The sequence below is a fragment of the Alligator sinensis genome, unplaced genomic scaffold (genome assembly GCF_000455745.1).
Source record: "Alligator sinensis unplaced genomic scaffold, ASM45574v1 scaffold1162_2, whole genome shotgun sequence".
NCBI lineage: Eukaryota > Metazoa > Chordata > Crocodylia > Alligatoridae > Alligator > Alligator sinensis.
In genome coordinates this window covers 93,587-111,826 of record NW_005843013.1, presented here as the reverse complement: position 1 = coordinate 111,826, position 18,240 = coordinate 93,587, and the positions used below count along the sequence as shown (strand labels likewise).

General features: G+C 41.0%; 1 protein-coding gene across 1 annotated transcript; it reads right to left on the bottom strand.

Moving 5' to 3' along the window:
* Positions 1 to 448: 448 nt before the first annotated feature.
* Positions 449 to 17,655, bottom strand: DNMT3L (DNA methyltransferase 3 like). The gene is made up of 13 exons (XM_014526299.1): positions 17,577 to 17,655; positions 16,745 to 16,822; positions 16,272 to 16,316; positions 14,533 to 14,612; positions 12,892 to 13,004; positions 10,680 to 10,851; positions 9,024 to 9,026; positions 7,157 to 7,241; positions 6,215 to 6,303; positions 4,124 to 4,199; positions 2,627 to 2,766; positions 819 to 904; positions 449 to 659 (listed from the first exon to the last, which is right to left on the bottom strand). The coding sequence occupies exons 1-13, from the start codon at positions 17,653 to 17,655 to the stop codon at positions 449 to 451; spliced, it is 1,257 nt and encodes a 418-aa protein (XP_014381785.1).
* Between the last annotated feature and the right edge of the window lie 585 nt (positions 17,656 to 18,240).

The following is an 18,240-nucleotide window of genomic DNA, read 5'->3' as shown; positions in this document are numbered from 1 at the left end:
TTGTGGAGTTCATGCCTTATGTGATACACTTCTCAGAAGACAATTTTGCTGAAAGACATTTGGGAAAGCCAGAAAGTGTGGGATGGTTTCTAGACAGAATCCGTGAGAAATCCGTGATCCTCCTAGGAGTACTTTCTGAAGTGCTAATAGTAGCATTTGTTTGGGTTCTATAACTGATTTTCCAGTGTCTTATAGCTGAATAGATAAAATGGAGGTTTCATTGGTATTTTTATCATGAAATCTGTATCATGAAGTTTCCTACCTGACTGCAAACGTTAAGGTTAAAAAAAAACAACCCAAAACCCACAACAGTTTTTGGGTATTCAGTGCATCTCAGGGTCAACCCTAACATTGGCATATGTTCACAGTCTGGAGGATAATGTATGTAGCTCTTAAAAAGTGAGAATGAGAGACCAATACAAACAAGTTGAACTGGAGAACTGAGGGTCTACATGAAGAGTGAGAGGTAGAATTCTCCAATTCTTTTTTTGCTAAAGCCCCATTTCCAAATTTCTGACTTGGGCTTTAGGAGTTGTTGCTGCTTCGGATATTGCTTAATTAGACCACTTAAGTGAATGGAACTTATTTCATCCCTGTCTGAATGTCTTCCAAACTCAGAATACCAGTTTGGCTTGCTTGCAGATGTGGGAATGTGGGAACTATGGAAAGAGAGTGGAAGGATAATGGAGAGTTATAGGACACTGAAACTTTGGAAGGGTCAGAGGATGGACATGGTCAGAAACTCCTTGAAGCCTTCATCTTTTTTCAATCAATGATAATCTACTCTTTAAAATCTTGAAAACAAACTGGTACATCACCTCTTAACAGATGGTATGTTACTCCATATGATCACGGCATTCTGGATAGTTTCTCCATGTTCCCTGTGTACAGTCACTGCCTCTGTCTTTTTTTAAAGAGAAAACTGTGTGAATGTTTTAGGGCTAAACATCTGTCAAGTGTTAATCTGATTTTGCATACTGGTTAGGATACATACCTAGTTAGCTTTCCATTTTTTATTGTATTCATTTTGGGCTAGACTGGGGCAGCCTTTTGTTCAAGTAGAAAAGCAGAAAAGCTGGCCTAAACTTTGCAAACTTGAAATTTCAATAACATTTTAATTTTGAAAAAATAAAAAAATAGATCAGAACATTTTTGATATTTTTTCCTGTTGTTTGATTAACTTTATAATGTTTTTGTCTCCCTAATGTTATAGAGCTGGTCAAGAGCTTTTGAATTAAAAAGGTGCGAATTTGTTTTACAATTTCCTCCCTTTTCTGGCCAACTCCAGTGAGCGTAGTACTTACACAGTAGTCCTATTCACTTTTGGGGTAAGGATTGTGCTCTCTCTTCCCCTATATACATTCTAGAATGGCAACAAACAGTTGTGTATTGGACAAAGAGAGACTAGTATTTCTAGGAATAAATTAATTTTTATAAATTACAATGCAGAAAAGGGAACAAAACTGTTGACCTTCAAGTTACTCATAACTCATTATAAGTATTGTGTGAGGCTACCTAGAAACTGCAAGAGGTTTAGCATAGTTTTAGTTTTATTATTGGTGGTACTTTCCTTCCATATTCAGCTTTCTAATCTCTCCAGCAAATATACCTATTGTACATGTCCTTTTAACTTGCATCCTTTTTGGTTATTTGACTACTTCTAAGAGGTGACATTGTTTCAGGGTACTGTTTGTGTTCTGTGCTGACTGCTTCCTGATTTGTTTTCAGGAATAAGCAGTTTCTAGTGAAGTCAGCAGGATCAGCTGGTGCTCATCCTTTCTGACCACCAGGTCCTCATATATCCGGCCCTGCCTCTTACAATCAAGAAGACATTGTGATGAATATGTTGCTGTTCTTCAGCCGATAATACTGTAAGCCTGTAAATAATCTATCTCTCATCAGAAATTGGCAAGGCAGCCTGGATGGCTGATAGTGTTGCTCATATTGCATACTACAGATCTCTTCAGTTTGGAAGGGCTATAGATGTGTGGACCAGTTATGGTTTGTAAAAGTTTGAGATTCTTAAATGAGCTGTGCTGTAAACTCAGAACTGGAAAACATGTTGACTAACGTCTGACTAATCTTTCGTATGGGCAGCACAAGCAGAGAAACTTTCCAGTTTTTGTGGTACACACAAGTATTTTGATTACATGCATGCCTTTCTTGGAATGTCCACTTACAGGACCTAACAGAGATAAGTCTGATCTAGAATTGCATACATAGCTCCCTGCAGACTTTTAGGCAGTTCAGATCTGGATTTAATAATCTCAAGCAGATGGATCTGAGTCAGAATCTGGGCTCTTAACTGTTCTTCTCCTCTGTACACTTGCTTCAAATTTACATTCAGAGCCCAATCCAAACTTCTTGGATTCACCCATTTCTGCTCCTTAATCAGATAGAATGGAATACATTTTGAACAACATGAAGCACTGCTTTTCCTCCACAAGTTGCCTTTTTTCCTTTACAGGCACAGCCCAAGAAGTAAGTTGGGTTTTCCATAGGGCAGTGCATTATCATTCTTGAAAAACAATATACATTGCAATATGAAGAGACCCACTGGCAAAACACAAAGGAGAAACAATAATGAGCAACAGTTATGTGGGGAGGAAATGCATTTTCTGTGTACCTTAAAGAATCGAGATGCTGTATCTCTGTCTTCTTCTGTCAGCACCAGATTATCCACAAACATCCAAAAGAATGGCCTCTCACTATTCTCTAGGGGTTTCCCATATTGTAGAATCCGGTAATATTGATAGAAGTACCATGCTGAGAGGAGAGTGGATGACAAGAGAGCATAGACTTGCCCCTCAACCCACAGTGTTTGGCATATGGACACTGCAGCCCCAGAACAGAGCTGAGAACCTCTGTGTGAGCATCATAAAAAGCAGCACAGGAAGATTGAAAACTAGTGTGAATACCACACTCATGAGCACCACTTCTGCACTCAAATGTGAAGTTTTTTTTGTAACATTAGCTCTTTTATGGAAGTACTGTATAGCAGAGAGGGATTCCAGGGGCCAGATTTCATTTCAGGTGCAAAGTCATTGACATGAATCTGCAGCTGCTTCTATCAGGTCTGCATTTGGCACCAGTTTCCATGTGGGATACAGGCCAGTTTGAGTTGGAAATAATTAATGAGCCTTTTTGGTCACAAAGGATTCAGCTCAGCAAATGGCACATAATCCTTGTTCTGGGCAGCTTATGAAGACTTCCTCACCACTTAAGAGAAAGATGCTGTACCTTAGGGAAGTGTGGAGGCTGATACACCTCTTGTTATCAGGTGCCACATAATTACTTCTCATGACACCAGCCACCACAGCTGTAGGATGCTTAAGAGACCAAAACTGTTTGTTTCCCCTAGGAGCATTCTTAGCAAGTGCAGACATTCTGAAATGCAGCCCAGCTCAGAAAGGGCTGGACAGCCTTTACATGGGGAAAGCTACTGACTCCCACAGCTTTCACTGCACATCTGCCCTATGTAATGGGGAGACAGAATCCGGCTTCTACTGCTGAGATATGGGAGTCTTTTTTCATGTCTACATTACTAGATGAAGAGACACAGCTAGTGAACACAGTTCTTGAAACTTTTAACTATGTATCACTGTGCAGAAAAACATACAAATTGTGAGCATGCTAAAACAGGCGAAGTGCTAATCAGATATAATAGTAAGTTCTCTCGAAGCATTACACAATAAAAGAGGAGGAAAATATAAGGTTGTGTGTCATAACAGAGTTGACAGCTTGTGGGCTGTGCCGTCACCGCTTTGTGCCATAACAGCACAAAACACCTGCAATTCCTAACTGGTGTATACTTCCTTAAACCTCCTACATCCAAGCCCTGTAACACAGAGTATATTTTAATATTTATATTAAAAAGTATAATCAGATTGTACTGTGATTTTGTAGTCTGGCTGACACAGCAGATGCTAGTGTAATTTAGAGCTGTCCTCAGACATCTCTCAATTATAGTGGTACCAAACTTGTCCTCCAATAAGTTTGGGAATTGTAATCATTGCTTTTCCTACCCCATCTCCTCAACTGTGACATAAGCAGTACAACTGATGATCTAACTCTATAGGACTAATGCTTTACATATCAATTTATAACCCATTGCATTTCTTACCAGGAGGATGATCATACGAATTTCCAACCGGAGGAGTGGAACCAAATATGAAATCAAAAGGACCCCATTCTTTTACCTGATGAGATTGTACAGATTTCAAAACTGTTTGTTTTTAATTTTTTTTAATGTTCATATTCTAATAATGCTTTACATTGAAATGGAAGTATTTGCTTATGGACATTCAGATACCAAGGTGATAGGCATAAGGTAAGAATCTAAATACAAGACAACCTAAAATGATCTGTAGCCCCCACACCACAGCAGTTTCTCCAATGGATAGTGCCATGCAAAAACAGTTTGAACATCACCAGGAATCCTTCCCAGTCACAGCATATTACATAGTCTTATAATCGCAAGGAGAGCTTATGTTTAACATTTACATTATTATTATACAGTGATTACTTTGCTCTCACAGAAGAACAACCAGACTCTTGATGTTGACTAGAACCATCAGTTCAGACCACCATGTTCCAAGATGGTGCTTGATGTGTAACTTCTGTAGTTTCACCCAGCACTCTTGCTTAATAACAGTAGCTGCACTACACACTTGGAAAAAATGATCAACTCTCACTATTGACCTGACTTTGATGCTTTGAAATCTGATTATGGAAGGCCACATTTTCCAAATGTTATCTCTATTGGTGCACATGCAATTTGGCACTCAAGTCACTTCTATGTGAAATTTTTGCACATTACTGTTGTACATGCAAATCATTGAAAATCCAGAGGCAGGAGTCTGAAGAGAGTATGTCAGCTAACAAGGACTGTGTGTAGCCCTTAAAGTCATGGGGCAGTGAGGAAATTGCAAATACATGGGGTTAATGTAGTTAGCTCCATGAAAACGGGAAAGAAAATGTTATTCCGTGTCTCTGCCCTTCTGTTGAAGTTGGTATAATACATGAAAAGACTGGCCTGGGCAGAGCGCAAGGCTTTGCTATACAGTACCCTAGAACAAAATGCAAAGAGCTAACAGTGTGGAGAAGCCGATGGCAGTGTTATGAATGGGCAGGTTATGAAATGCAAAATGTGGTATGAGTTATGCTATTTGTTCATTACTGAAATTACATACACATTGGCTATGTGGTTTCTGCATGCAAGTGAGGATTGCATGAGCGGAAGTGCTTACAGACTGACTTGGATTTCTGCAAGATTTCACTGTGAGATTCTGCTGATGCAAATGAAAATACTTATGTTAAGTGGCGTATCTCAGATCCCTGGAGCAGGGGAGGTTATGGTTACTTGACTAAATCCTTGCACTATGTTCTTGGTTGAGTCACATATTTAAATGAAAAGAGAGATTCCAAATTTTTCATATTATATTAGGTCTGGCTTGATAACCATGGGGCCAAATTTCCATTCTCTGCCTACATAGATCAAGCCAGAAGATCTTCTAGTAGGACCCTCTCCAGGCAGTGGGCAATGGAATTATTTACTATTTGAAGTGTATAGCCCACTGGACTGTAATGGTAGGTGCTGTACAACTACATAAGAAGGCAGGATACCCACTCTCAAAAGTTTAAAATTTAAGAACTTGATTCAGTGCTTGTTGGAATCAATGTAAATACTCCCATTGATTCCAGTGGGCATTTGATCAGACCTTCAGAAAGAAGGCTGTAATCCAAGAATTTGATGCTTTCACTTCTCAACTTGGATCCACAGTGTAGTATCACTCAGCCATCACCCAGTTTAGATCCTTGAAGCACGTAGCTGTGGCAGTGTCTAGAGCCTGCTTCATATTCAATTCAGGAAGATTTTAGCTGCTGGATCCACATAGTTTGCAGATACAGTCTCCAAAACCCAGCTTCTTCCTGTTGTGCTATCAGTTCCCCTCTCCACTCATTAAAGCACTGTCATGATGATGAGGACTACTCTTGAACAGAGATCCAGGCGAGACTGCAAGGATCCCTTGCACAGATTTTCTTTATCCTCCCTGCTTTCGTCCCCTGGAAAGATGAAGGTTCTGCTTCTGTTAATGTTTGCCAAGCCTGTGTAAGGGGTATGAGCGGGGCAGCATCCCTCAAAACATAACACAGCAATCAATAATTGGGGTAGTGCATTGTTAACTTGAGAAGTTTTCTGCATTGTACTTACATTCATCCTTAGAATATTGGTGACATCATGTAAATATTTCAACCTGCCGTTCCCCAGGCTGCTATCCAAAAATCCAATACTTTTCATCTCTGAAGAGTGGAGATTAGAAATAGATTGTTTAGTAGTGGCATTAGGAGCACGGTCTTCATTCTACAAGGAGTTATAGTACATGTCTAATTTAAGTCTGAGATTAGTTGGATTATTCCTGTGCTTCAGATTAAGCCTGTAGTTGATTACCTTGCTTGATCAGGGTCTTATGGAACATTGTGGCAATTAAAATTTAAGCAGATAGCTCTTATGGGACAGAGCTGGGTATTTACAGTTGCAGACATTGCATAGGTGAGTAGAATTTGTTGAAGTCTTTGTGTTGAAGCAAAGAATATTCCAAAAGCTGGATTGCAAATATCAGAACAAACTAGCTAAACATTATGCAGTATTCTTCTAGAAATGGCTACATCTGGATGAGCTATGAATGGAAGAATTTTGAACAAACCTATACAGAGTGTAGCCAGTGGTTTTAATGATGATACCTTTTTTTAAATGAAAGACATTTTAATTTAAAGGTTTTGAAATGGACCAGATTTTATTTTTCCCATGTTTTGTTACATTTTTATATCTAAACGTAATAGAAAAAACCAATGCATTATTTTGATGGCTGTTTCAATAATGTTTCAAGGAAAAATATAAAGGAGAAAATATAGTTAACATTATTAAAAATGTATATGCAAAAGATTTTGAAAAGTTTTTTCCTAAACAGTTTTGTTTTTAAAAGTCACTTTTTGTAAGAAATATTTCATTAAAATTTTTGAAAATTTCTAAAGCTAGACATAAAGCTGTAATGTGTAGGAGGATGATGTATGTGTGTGTGTGTATGTGTGTGTGTGTGCATCATATTGAATGATAAAGAGTAAAATTAATTGTTGATGTCATATATACACTTACCTGGTGTAATATTATCAAAAAGGGAGAGAATGCTGATTGGTTTTCGTTCCCATGCAGGTACAGGCCGATAAATTTTGAAGTGGTTCTATTATATAAATAAAATAAAAATCCTTGTTTGCACAAGCTATTCAGTTATGTGAACAGTCAAAACTGTGTCCTAATAATTAAGGATAAGAAGCACATGGTTATGTTTATCTGACAGTCAGTTTATGATGTAAATGCATCATCACATTAATAGCATCACAGGCATGAAGTGTAATTTTGAATGAAGAAAAGTGACAATTTCATTTGTTGCTCTTGACTGAACGTGCTCATTTTTATACATGAAATGTGTGTGTGTGCATAACCTGTCATTTTTAAATGGATCCAGCCGGGTCCTCCTTTCAGTGGACATCCATATTCCCCAAACTTCAGACAGTTACATAAAACAACTATAGTTCTTCAGATCCTGGGAGAATACTGATTTGAAAGTACACTGCAAATACATACCTAGATAGAGGTGGATTCAAGAATCCAAGTGGTGCATTTACACCTTCCTTTTGATTCCTGTTTCACCCAAAGTTGAAAATCAGTATTTCTATTTAGGCAGCAGTGAGGGAGCCAACTGACTTCATGGCTCACTGTAATCTACCTGATTTCTTCTAAACTCTTCATTTCATAGGTACTACTGACCCTCTTTCCTTTTTAATGGCATTGATGTTCAGCTAACCAAGCTAGCCTTTCTTTTGCAATTTTGCTGCCTGCTAGCTGCTCCTGGTAATTCAGCTTATATTTCACAGCCTTGTAAACTATTTTTAACTCTAGGAAACCTTAACTAATGTGGGAAAATAACTTTCAGTGAAGCATTCCATGCATTGTCAAGACACTCTAGAAGACTACATTTTGTTTTATGAATCTGCAAAGAAGAGATGTCCATTTAATTCTAAAGACTGCAGGGCCAATTAAACATCTTTTGATTATTTTTGCCTAGTTTGATGTGTTTTTTATACATAATACACGATATAGAAAATTGATGCTCATTCCTATAAATTTATATTGGTGTTTGCTTCAATCTTAAACTGAATAATATAGCCCTAGGCCACTAGCTTTTTAGTAAAGCTTCTAGTTTCTTCTTAACTTGATAACCATATGCACTGTGTTCTATGTAACAATGCACCAAACCATCTGCACCCCTTTTACAAAATTCTAGATCTATCCATGTATATAGATATCACTTTCCAGGATACTGTAAATATTCTTTTATGCACATGGGTTCCATTTTATTTTTTAATCTCAACTTCCTTTTCTCCAACTTCAATACTTACAATTTAAAGCAGGATAGACACTTCCCTCTGCTGTGATAAACTGGTGCATGGCAGGCAAATGGGAAGCATCCAGTTTCTGATTACTAGTTTCAATTGGTACCGATTTCTTCTCAAACCCTAAACTGCTACATTGTATAGAAAGGATAAACATGGCCTAAGATTACCATGGTGTATGAGTGCTGCAGAATATGATCTTTGCATCTGAGACATTTGCTTTAGAAGGAAAGGCTGAAAGAACTGTGATTATTTGGTCTGGGGAAGAGAAGAGCGAGGGATGATCTGATAACAGTGTTCAAACATCTGCAGGTTGGTTATAAACAGGATGGTAGTAGTCTTCTCTGTGGCCACAAAGGATGGTGATCTTATATTGTAGTGAAGTAAATTTAGTTTGGATATTCATAGAACTTTCTCACAGTGAAGGTTTAAATATTTGGACAGGCTATCCAGAAGGGTTGCAGAATCTCCAACGTTGGAAGTTGTTAATAGCAGATTAGATAAACACATGTCTAGGATGGTTTAGACAGGAATAATCCTGTGTTGAGCAGGACATTGGACTAGATGACCTCCTGAGGTCCTTTCCAGCCCTACTTTTCTATGATTTCATGAGTATTCAATGCAGCACTTACAGCCCAGGCTGACTGGCACTTTATTAAAGCTTTCAGGAGGCAAGTTTCGGAATCTCTCAGTGTACTTCAGGCATAGAAACATAACACAGGCAATGTGGAGGGCTGAGGAAAGCAGAAATTTGACTCTGTGATTTCTGCCAATTTGATCCAAAAATTTGACCCCTGCTTTTTAATGCTCTAGAGGAAAACAGCCTAGAGAAAAAGACTTCCACTGATTTCAGTACTCTTTGGATCAGTGAACATTTTAACACTGTGTGTGATCAAGGGTAAGAATAATTGATAGTAAGGATGAAATCCCACTACATTAATTGCCAATGCCAATATGAGTAACTACATATTGTGTCTTAAAAAAAAACCACTTCACACAGCTCAAAGTTAATTTGGATTCAGCAGCAGAAAAAACATCAATGCAGTTCTGCTCAGGACTAAGGCCAGTAATATGGCCCCTCTAAATTTCTTTTTCTGCATGTGACAAAGCTTCACATTCTCCCTAACAGTAGAGCTGATAGACCTCTGCTTCCATCTGCTGGAGACAAAACGCATCCAAAGTGATGGTATCTTTAAGTAGATAAGTACTTTATGGCTCCATCTGGCTAGAAGAAGAGAACTGTAGCCCTACTCCTACCAGACACAGAAAAATTTGGGATATACTTAAAAACCCTAGAGCTGTTTCTATTGGTAAGAGCCTGGTTCACCTACTACATTTTAAATGTTTTTGTACAAAGGAAACAAGGCAAGCAATTATAGGTGAACCTAGCTCTGAATTCTATGTCGCAAATTATATTGTTTCTATAATGGTTCTATAATCAACGAAACCCATCATTCTTTTGGCCTATTGTGTCGTGTGTCCTGGCCACTCGGGGTCAGATCATACTCACTTATTAGAAGCCTAATTGACTTAGGCGCTTAAGTGCAATGCTGCTCCATGTCTCTTGAGTTTCTGAAAACTAATGCAACTATTTTTGCAACGTGCTGGGCATGTCTACATGAGATGTTATGGTGCAGTAGCAGTGAGCGACTGTGCAGTAGCTTTGGTGGGCACTAACTGTGACACGATGCTACTGTGCAGTAACATTGGTTAACTGCGTACTTATTTAGTACTTGGTTATGCAAATACTGAATGACTGTGCAGTAACAACTGCGCAGTCCACTACTCGTGTGGATGCGGCTGCTGTTATCTTAGTCTTAAGACTAAGTTACATAAAAAGCAGCAGAGAGGAGGAGGATCCACCCACCTTTTATTTTAACCATTTTTCAGGGACTGCAGCAAGGTGGAATAGGATCACCTAAGTTCATTTAGGTGCCTATCAGGTGGGATAGGATCAAGCCCTAAAGGATCAGTGCGCTTGCTGGATAATCAGGAGCATATTTCTCTCCCCCCACCAACTTTTAAACCTTTTGGTGGAAAAAAATGTTTAAATGGTCAGGACTGCCAAGTTCTGAGTTTTTTTAGCAAAAAAAAAAAAAAAAAGGATTGAGGCATCTGTACAATTAGAAAGACATATAGAAAGAAAGATAAGATGGCAGTTGCATCTGTGCCAGTATTGATATCCCATTTCTTTAATTTCATATTTCAATTTAGATTCTTCTTACAGACTCCTGATCGTAGAAACATTTCAGTCTTGTATGCCATCTTTGTTTCTTCTGCAGTAAACCATGAGAGCTCAAAGGCAAGCACATAAAACACAGCCAGGTATTCATAGCTTTCACTTTCTCTGCAGTGCCAGGACTGACAAGGACATCCAAGCATTTGAAGCAATAACCCCTAAGGAAATAATAATAATAATAATGTCATTCCTTTATTCATAAAATTACCTTTCCACACACCCTAACACAGCCAATGGCTCATGTTGACTACTTTGCTTCTTTTCTGTTTGTTAAAGTTGTACCCCAAATAAGTATCCCTTGGAAATCTTTTACTGAGTATGCTGAGATACTATCTGCTGTCAATAAAGCATCTAAGCATCTGTGAGCAATCCCCTCTGCAACCCTGTGCAGATCTTTAAATCAACCAACATCAAGAAAGAGTCAAAGAAATAACTCTAGGTTTCATGCAAAACTCACTGTGTGGCAGGACTCAAAATGCTAGGAATTAGGTTTCTCAATGAAATATCCATCCATGCAAGATATGCCTGGTAAATATACTCACATATTATTTTAATACCAAATCTAAGGAGCAAATCAATCTCCCATTGAAGTTAAGGACATCCTTGAACATTACAGTAACCTCAAAGAGTGGCAGTTGCCAACTAGTGAGAAGGGCAAATATTTGGCTTTCTCTCCTGCTGGTTGTGTGGAGGGAACTGACCTGTTTTTCATTTCATTGGATTATTGTTTCTAGAAATACAATTTCCATTGCAGGTCATGCCAAAGAGTGGCCTTAACATTGGGTGCTGAGCACTTCAGCAAAATGTTGTAGGTTGCAATCACGGCATATACGGGAGGCAAGGGAGTTTTGTCACTGACTTCAATGTGGTTAGAATTTTACCTATGGCTCCTCTATGTATAGTTGGTGAATTTGTAACATCCCCTTTCCCCTGTTGTTGTCTACTCATTATTTAGCCACTTCCAGAGAATTTATTCTCTTGCCTAATTTAAATGTAATACATTGGTACAAATATAGATTTCATAGATATTAGGGCTGGAAGGGACCTCATAAGATCATCGGGTCCAGCCCCCTGCGTAAGGGGCAGGAAGTCAGCTGGGGTCAAAGGATTCAAGCAAGATAAGCATCCAAATGTTTCTTGACAGTGTCCAGAGTAGGTGCTTGCACCACCTCTGGGGGGGAGTCTGTTCCAGGCCTTGGGACTGAGACAGTAAAGAAGATTTTCCTTATGTCCAGCCTAAAATGGTCTTGCAGAAGTTTGTGACCATTGCACCTTGTCATCCCCTGGGGCACTTTGGTGAAAAGCCGTTCCCCCAGATCCTGATGCACACCCCTTATGTACTTATAAACTGCCACCAAGTCACCTCTGATCCTGCTCTTCTCCAGGCTGAAGAGTCCCATAGCTCTCAGCCTCTCTTCATAACACCTGTTCTGTTGCCCTCTGATCATATGCATGGCTCTCCTCTGGACTCTTTCAAGCTTCTCCGTGCCCTTCCTAAATTGTGGACCCCAGAATTGGATGCAGTACTCCAGCTGTGGTCTCACCAAGGCCAAGTACAGTGGGAGGATGACATCCTGGGTCTTGCTCAAGATGCATTGGTAGATGCAAGCCAGAGTTTTGTTCACTTTGCCAGCTGTGGTATTGCATTGGTGGCTCATATTCATCTTGTGGTCAATCATGACCCCCAAGTCTCTTTCAGTCATGGTTCTAGTGAGTGTAGCATTGCTGAGACTATAAGTGTGATGCGGGTTTTTATTCCTGAGGTGGAGTACCTTGCATTTCTCCATATATATACTATTCTTTAGTGATCTGAACATTTCCTTCACATTTTTGTTGACAGATTTTTCTTTTTTTATTGAGCTATACAACTAAGTGTTTTTAAGTGAAGGGTTTGCAAGTAATCCTTACCATGCTGCTAGAATTATTTGTTGTCTAACAGTGAGTTTTAAATGCACATATGCAATAGAAATCCTGGCCTCTTGCATAATTTCAGGACCATCATGGCTACAGCATCACTTTTACACAACCATATGAGCATAGGGCATTTTAGAACCTGCATACCTTCAACAATATGATTATGAAGGTAGAACTTATTAGTGGGTCCAGATTTAAATCCTTATACCCTACATACCGCAAAAGTGCCCCTTTAGGCTTTGCTAAAGTTTCGAACTGAATTTGAATGTTCTCAAACTCTTTACCTGTTACAAGTTGGTTCATCACACATGAGCAGGATCTTTCCCGAGCAGCAGATGGTACAGTAAGACTGCAAGCCATCATCATCATACAGGAAGAATGTTTCCAGAAAGTTCTCCTTAAAAAGATCAAAATATAGTTGTAACCCTGCATTTATTTTATAAAATATAATAACCATTCTGAATGGTGTTTACTTTGGCATATAGACTTCATTGCTATACTGTATTATATTTTTTTTTAGGTAGCCCTATTTGTATGCAGGGAGTTTTGCAAACAGATGACAAGATAAGCTTCCACCCCCTAGAACAGCATTTCTCAACCTGTGGGTTGTGACCCAAAAGTAGGTTGCAAGAAGATTTCAGAGGGTTGTGAGTCATGTGTTGAGAAATGCTGACCCCAAGAAAGTGTGGAAACTGTGGCAGGGCAGAGTGGTGGGGGAAGGGGGTGGGGGAGAGCTGTGAGGCCGGGCTGGATGTTCGCAGGCATGGGGTGGCTAGGAGATACTGCTTAGGGGGTGGAATGGGCTGTGATCAGGATGCCTGGCACAGCATGGCAGCCCCAGCCCAGGGCAGGGGCTGTGACAGGCCTCCCCTCCTCCTCCCTCCAGCTTGCTCCGCTGCCGCCCGCATGAGCTGGAGCCACTGCAACCACTGCACTCTTGCCCGAGCAGGATGGGGGCAGCTGGGGGCTCTCCAGCAGTGATGGGTGGGCAGGGAGCTGTGGGTTGGCAGTGAGGGGCACTGGCAGGGCTAGAGGGGAGCTGCAGGGGCTGCAGTTCGGGAATGAGGAGCACCAGCAAGGCTGGTGCACTGGCAGGGACGGGGTGGGGGGTGAGGGTGGAGACAGGCCATGAACCTTTGGAAATGGGTCCCGATAGGAAAAAGATGTGAGTACTACTGCTCTAGAAGCTGCATGTGAAATGAAATGTCTACTGGATACTGACAAAGGATGGTGAAGAATAGGGAGTAACATAAAAGAAATGTGAGCAACTACATGAGCTGGGTCATGTGTCTCATTAGTTCCAATTTGTAAAATGTATTACTTATTTGTATTTGTGTATAGTTAAACTGTGATGTTAGCTGAACTACAGGATATGAGCTGAGAAATGGAGGTGAGTGTTGATAGCTGGTAGTTCACTCATAGATGTTAAGGACAAAATGGGTCTCTATGACTACCTCTTTTGATCTGCTGAGTAACACAGGATTTAGAGCCTCATACAGTATTTTCTAATCAAGGCCATAGGCTTTTGTCTGAAATACAGAATGCATTTCTAAAAGATATGCAGGTTTCATGTAAATACTTCAAATGATGTTGAATCCATACCTACATGCCATGGTAAGTTGTTCCAATGGGTTAATGATCTTCAGCATTAAAAAGCTGCATCTTATTTCTAATTTGAATTGGTCTGGTTTCAGCTTCTAAATACTGCTTCTTATTAAGCATGTTTATGCCAAATTAAAGATCTGTCCACTGTCAGACGTCTCTCCTCTTGTAAGAACCCAGAGACCGGGATCAGGTCACCTCTAAACTTTCTCCTGGATTCCTCTTGGAAACTATCTAGACTAAGCGTCTTAAATTTGTCACTGTGAGGCAGAAGTCTGATGAAAAGAATATGGGTGCTGTATTGAGCTGCAGCAACTACTTACTGTACATAGAGAACAAATCCCTCCATGAAATAAGGGATGCTGGGTATGAACCTTAAAACTGCCACAGCAGATGCAGATTTCTGTGAAAGAAAAATATTTTAATTCAGAATATCTAGTCTTTTAATTTGTTTTTCTGTCTTACCTATTCCTCCCTGTGCCATGAAGATGTACAGTTCTACACATGAATACCGCATGCCGCTGGAGGCTGTGGGGGCACGGCGAACTCCCTCAGACAGCAGTGGCGGTGTCAGCAGTGGGAGCGTGGTGGCAGCGAGTGGTGAGCTCCCATAGGCCGCCACGGTGGTGCTGGCAGTGGGCACCAACCGGTGGTCAGCGACCACCCGCAGATGCCACCAGCAGCACTGGCAGTGGCCAGTGGTGATCAGGGACTGCCCGCAGAAGTTGCTGGCAGTGTCGGTGGTGCAGTGTGGGGTAGCAAGTGCTGACTGGCTTCACGCACTGCCAAGCTCAGGGGGTGCACGTACACCCACATGCACCCGCTATGCATTGGCAATGGTTCTACATACATAGACTGGATACTTAGGGTGCTTATATATGTGCATTGAGGCTGCAGCGACGGACTGTAATTACAGCACATTGGAGCAGCTGCTGGAGTGTGGTAATTACCGTGCTCCAGCAGAGTCCAGCATCATGTGTATTGGTGTCACTGCACTGAAAAATGGTAGTAAAAGTGCTTTAACTAAAGCTTGGTTGAAGAGCTTTACTTAAACCGCCCCTGTTGCCATGTTTCAGCATGGGGATGCTGATACATGTGATGCTCTGGATGCTTTAATTACAGCAGCTTTTGGAGCCACTTTAAAGTGCCGCCCTACCTCTCAGAGCACATGTATAAATGCCCTTAAAGAATAGAAGCTTCCAGATTAATATCTCTCATCAATACTGCTCAACATATCTATGATAAATGGAAAGCAGGAACAGGAGTATATCTCAGTGCTTTAGAAACTATATTTTAAAAATATAGTTCTAGTTTGTACATCTGAAGGAATATAGAGAAAGGGTCAACATTACTAATAAAGCCAAAGGAGTATTGTATTGATAAGATAAATAATGTTAAAAATGTTCAATTCTTTACTTTTGAGAGTTTTATTTTAATGTCACTTGTCTCAACTTCCCAAAATTCACAGGGCTAGATGTTCAACAAGGATCCCCAACTTAAACAAAAATATGTAAGAGTCTGTTTAGCCAATCATGTTTCTCTTGGCTTCAGATGTATTCACCATCACACAACACATGTTCTGGGGACTGCTACAATCTATTCACAAATGATCCTGGAAGGACTTCTGCTAGCCATGACAAGACAGCACTGTCTCCATGTCCATTCAGATTTCTTTTTCCTTTCTGAAATGGCATCAGTAATGCCAATTTTGCTAATATTTTTTATGGTGTGTTGTGTGCCCCTATTCATTAAAAATGATCTAAGACCAGAGGCCAGAGGACAATAAAGAACTGTTGGATATTAATATCTTTCAGGCATTACCAACCCAGAACAGATTTAAACTGGTGAATTGAAGTGAAAGTGACTGGACTAGTAATTTATGACAAACAATTATTCTAAATGTATATTTTATGTTTGATTACTCATTATTTTTGCTTGATTATTGCTTTAAGTTGGATGCTCAGTTTTTTTCATATTGGCAAATATGTAGTGTAATATATGGAAATTTAGACACCACGCTAAATATACCTAGTGTTTTAGATCATTTAGTTGCATTACTCACCTTCAATACTTCTCTGGTTTTCGATAACTTCATGCACAATGTGGTCTAGGGGAAAAGAACAAGATTCTAATAAAATTGTTGATTTCCTTAAAAATGAGAAAGAAACGCCTTTTAAGAGCTGGCACAGTTTGTCTTTCCCCTCTAAAAAAAAGAGGTTAAGACAAATGTAGGAGCTAATCCTGCACAAACTCTTCCACATGGAAAATTCCAGCCAAGTGCAGGCAGCAGGCTTTGAGGGTAGGTCTTTTGGTCCTGGGCTTCCTTTTTTTTGTAGATAAATAATGTCACTGACTCATGCACACAAGTGTAAAATAATAATACGAAACCTTCACTGCATATTAGTGTCTCATTGCTCCAATTTTTAAAATGCAGACACGATGCTGACACTGCAGGTCAGAGCATTGCAACAGTAGATAAGCTATCTATAGTAAAATTGTTAACATTTTTTAAATTTCTTTTGAAAACACAGATACCTCTGTTAGGGCTTGTTATCTCTTCAACAGAGCCAAGCGATACCACATCAGAAGTGCTGTCTTTCTCAAGTGATGTAGCTGCAAGACAAATCAGGCACTTGTTAAGTTTGCTGGACAGTGACTCCACTATTAATAGTGTTGCTTCTTTCTAAGGAACTAGACCTATGCACAAGTAACCATGTGCTACTGATTTTCCCATCCCTTTAGATAAGGGGACCAAGGTCCCCTGCATTCTTCAAACACCTGGGAGATGCAAGATTAGCTGAAAGGGATTTAGCCTGTTATTCCAATGTGTAAAATGGCACGGGCTATCCTGGGGGCTAGTGTGCATTTTAAAGCAGTGGTTTTGTACAGGGACCCATTTGTAAACATTGATGGCCACTCCCAACCTAGTGCCCCTCACTCCTGACCTGCTGCCCCTCCTGCCCCCAGCCCCCAGGGCAGGGTGGGGGGACATAGGGGGAACTTTGCCAGCTTGCAAGGTTAAAGGTTTCCCATATTTTCCTCTTCTAGAGGAGAACCCATTTGTAAACGTTGTCGATGCATTTTAAACGTCTGTTTGCGCCCCTTTCATGTATTCTTGCAACCCATGAAAGGACTGCAGCTCCCCCACTGCCCGCATGCCCTTCACTAATGAGCAATTAACCTTTCCTTGAGATCGCCTTTCCTTTCCTGGTCGCCCGGGCAGATCCCAGCCTTGCCTTTGGCCTCGCAGCAGGCGGGGCTGGCGAAGCTGTCGGAGCCCAGGCTCTCGCCCTGTGCGGGCAGCTCCGGGGGAGGGCACTGATCTCCCGAGCCCTCCCGGCTGCCTCCAGCCCTTCCCTTAGCTCACCCATGTCAGCCAGGCTGGGCTGCCCCTCCTCCAGGTCCTCAGTGCTGTCCGTGTCCGACAGGACCACGACCTGGGCCATGGCGGGCCAGGCGCACAGCCCTCGGGCGGGGCGGGGCGGCACGTGTGTGAGGGCGCTGGCCCTCGGCCCTCCAGGCCGGTACAAGGAGAGGGAAGGGCAGGGGCAGTACCGGGGAGAGCCAATGCAGACCCCTCACTGTGCAGGCATCGCTGGGGGGCTTGCTTTCGCTCCCCCCTACTCCAGTTCAGCTGCTTCAGGAGGACCAAAGCGCCCTCCTTCTTCACCCCATCACCCTCAAGATTGTAGAAGCTAACATTTATGCAAAACTCTTGCTTCAGAGATGATACCTTTTATTAGACCAACTAAGACATCACAACATTTTTTTTTTCCTGCAAGCTTTCTGGCGCACACACCCTTCCTCAGGCTCAGGGAAAGTTAAAGATGGTAAAAAGTCCCCATAGGTAGAAAATAAACTTCATTTCTGCACAGAGGAAGCTGAAGGGGGAAGTCTGTCCCCCTGGGTCAATGAGAGTGTCTTTGTGAGTCGCTCTTTGATGTGCAGAGAAGGCAGGATTGCTTCCCTGCTGGGGTCAGATGGCAGACAGGCAGGGAGGAATAAAAGGCATCATCTCTGAACCAAGAGTG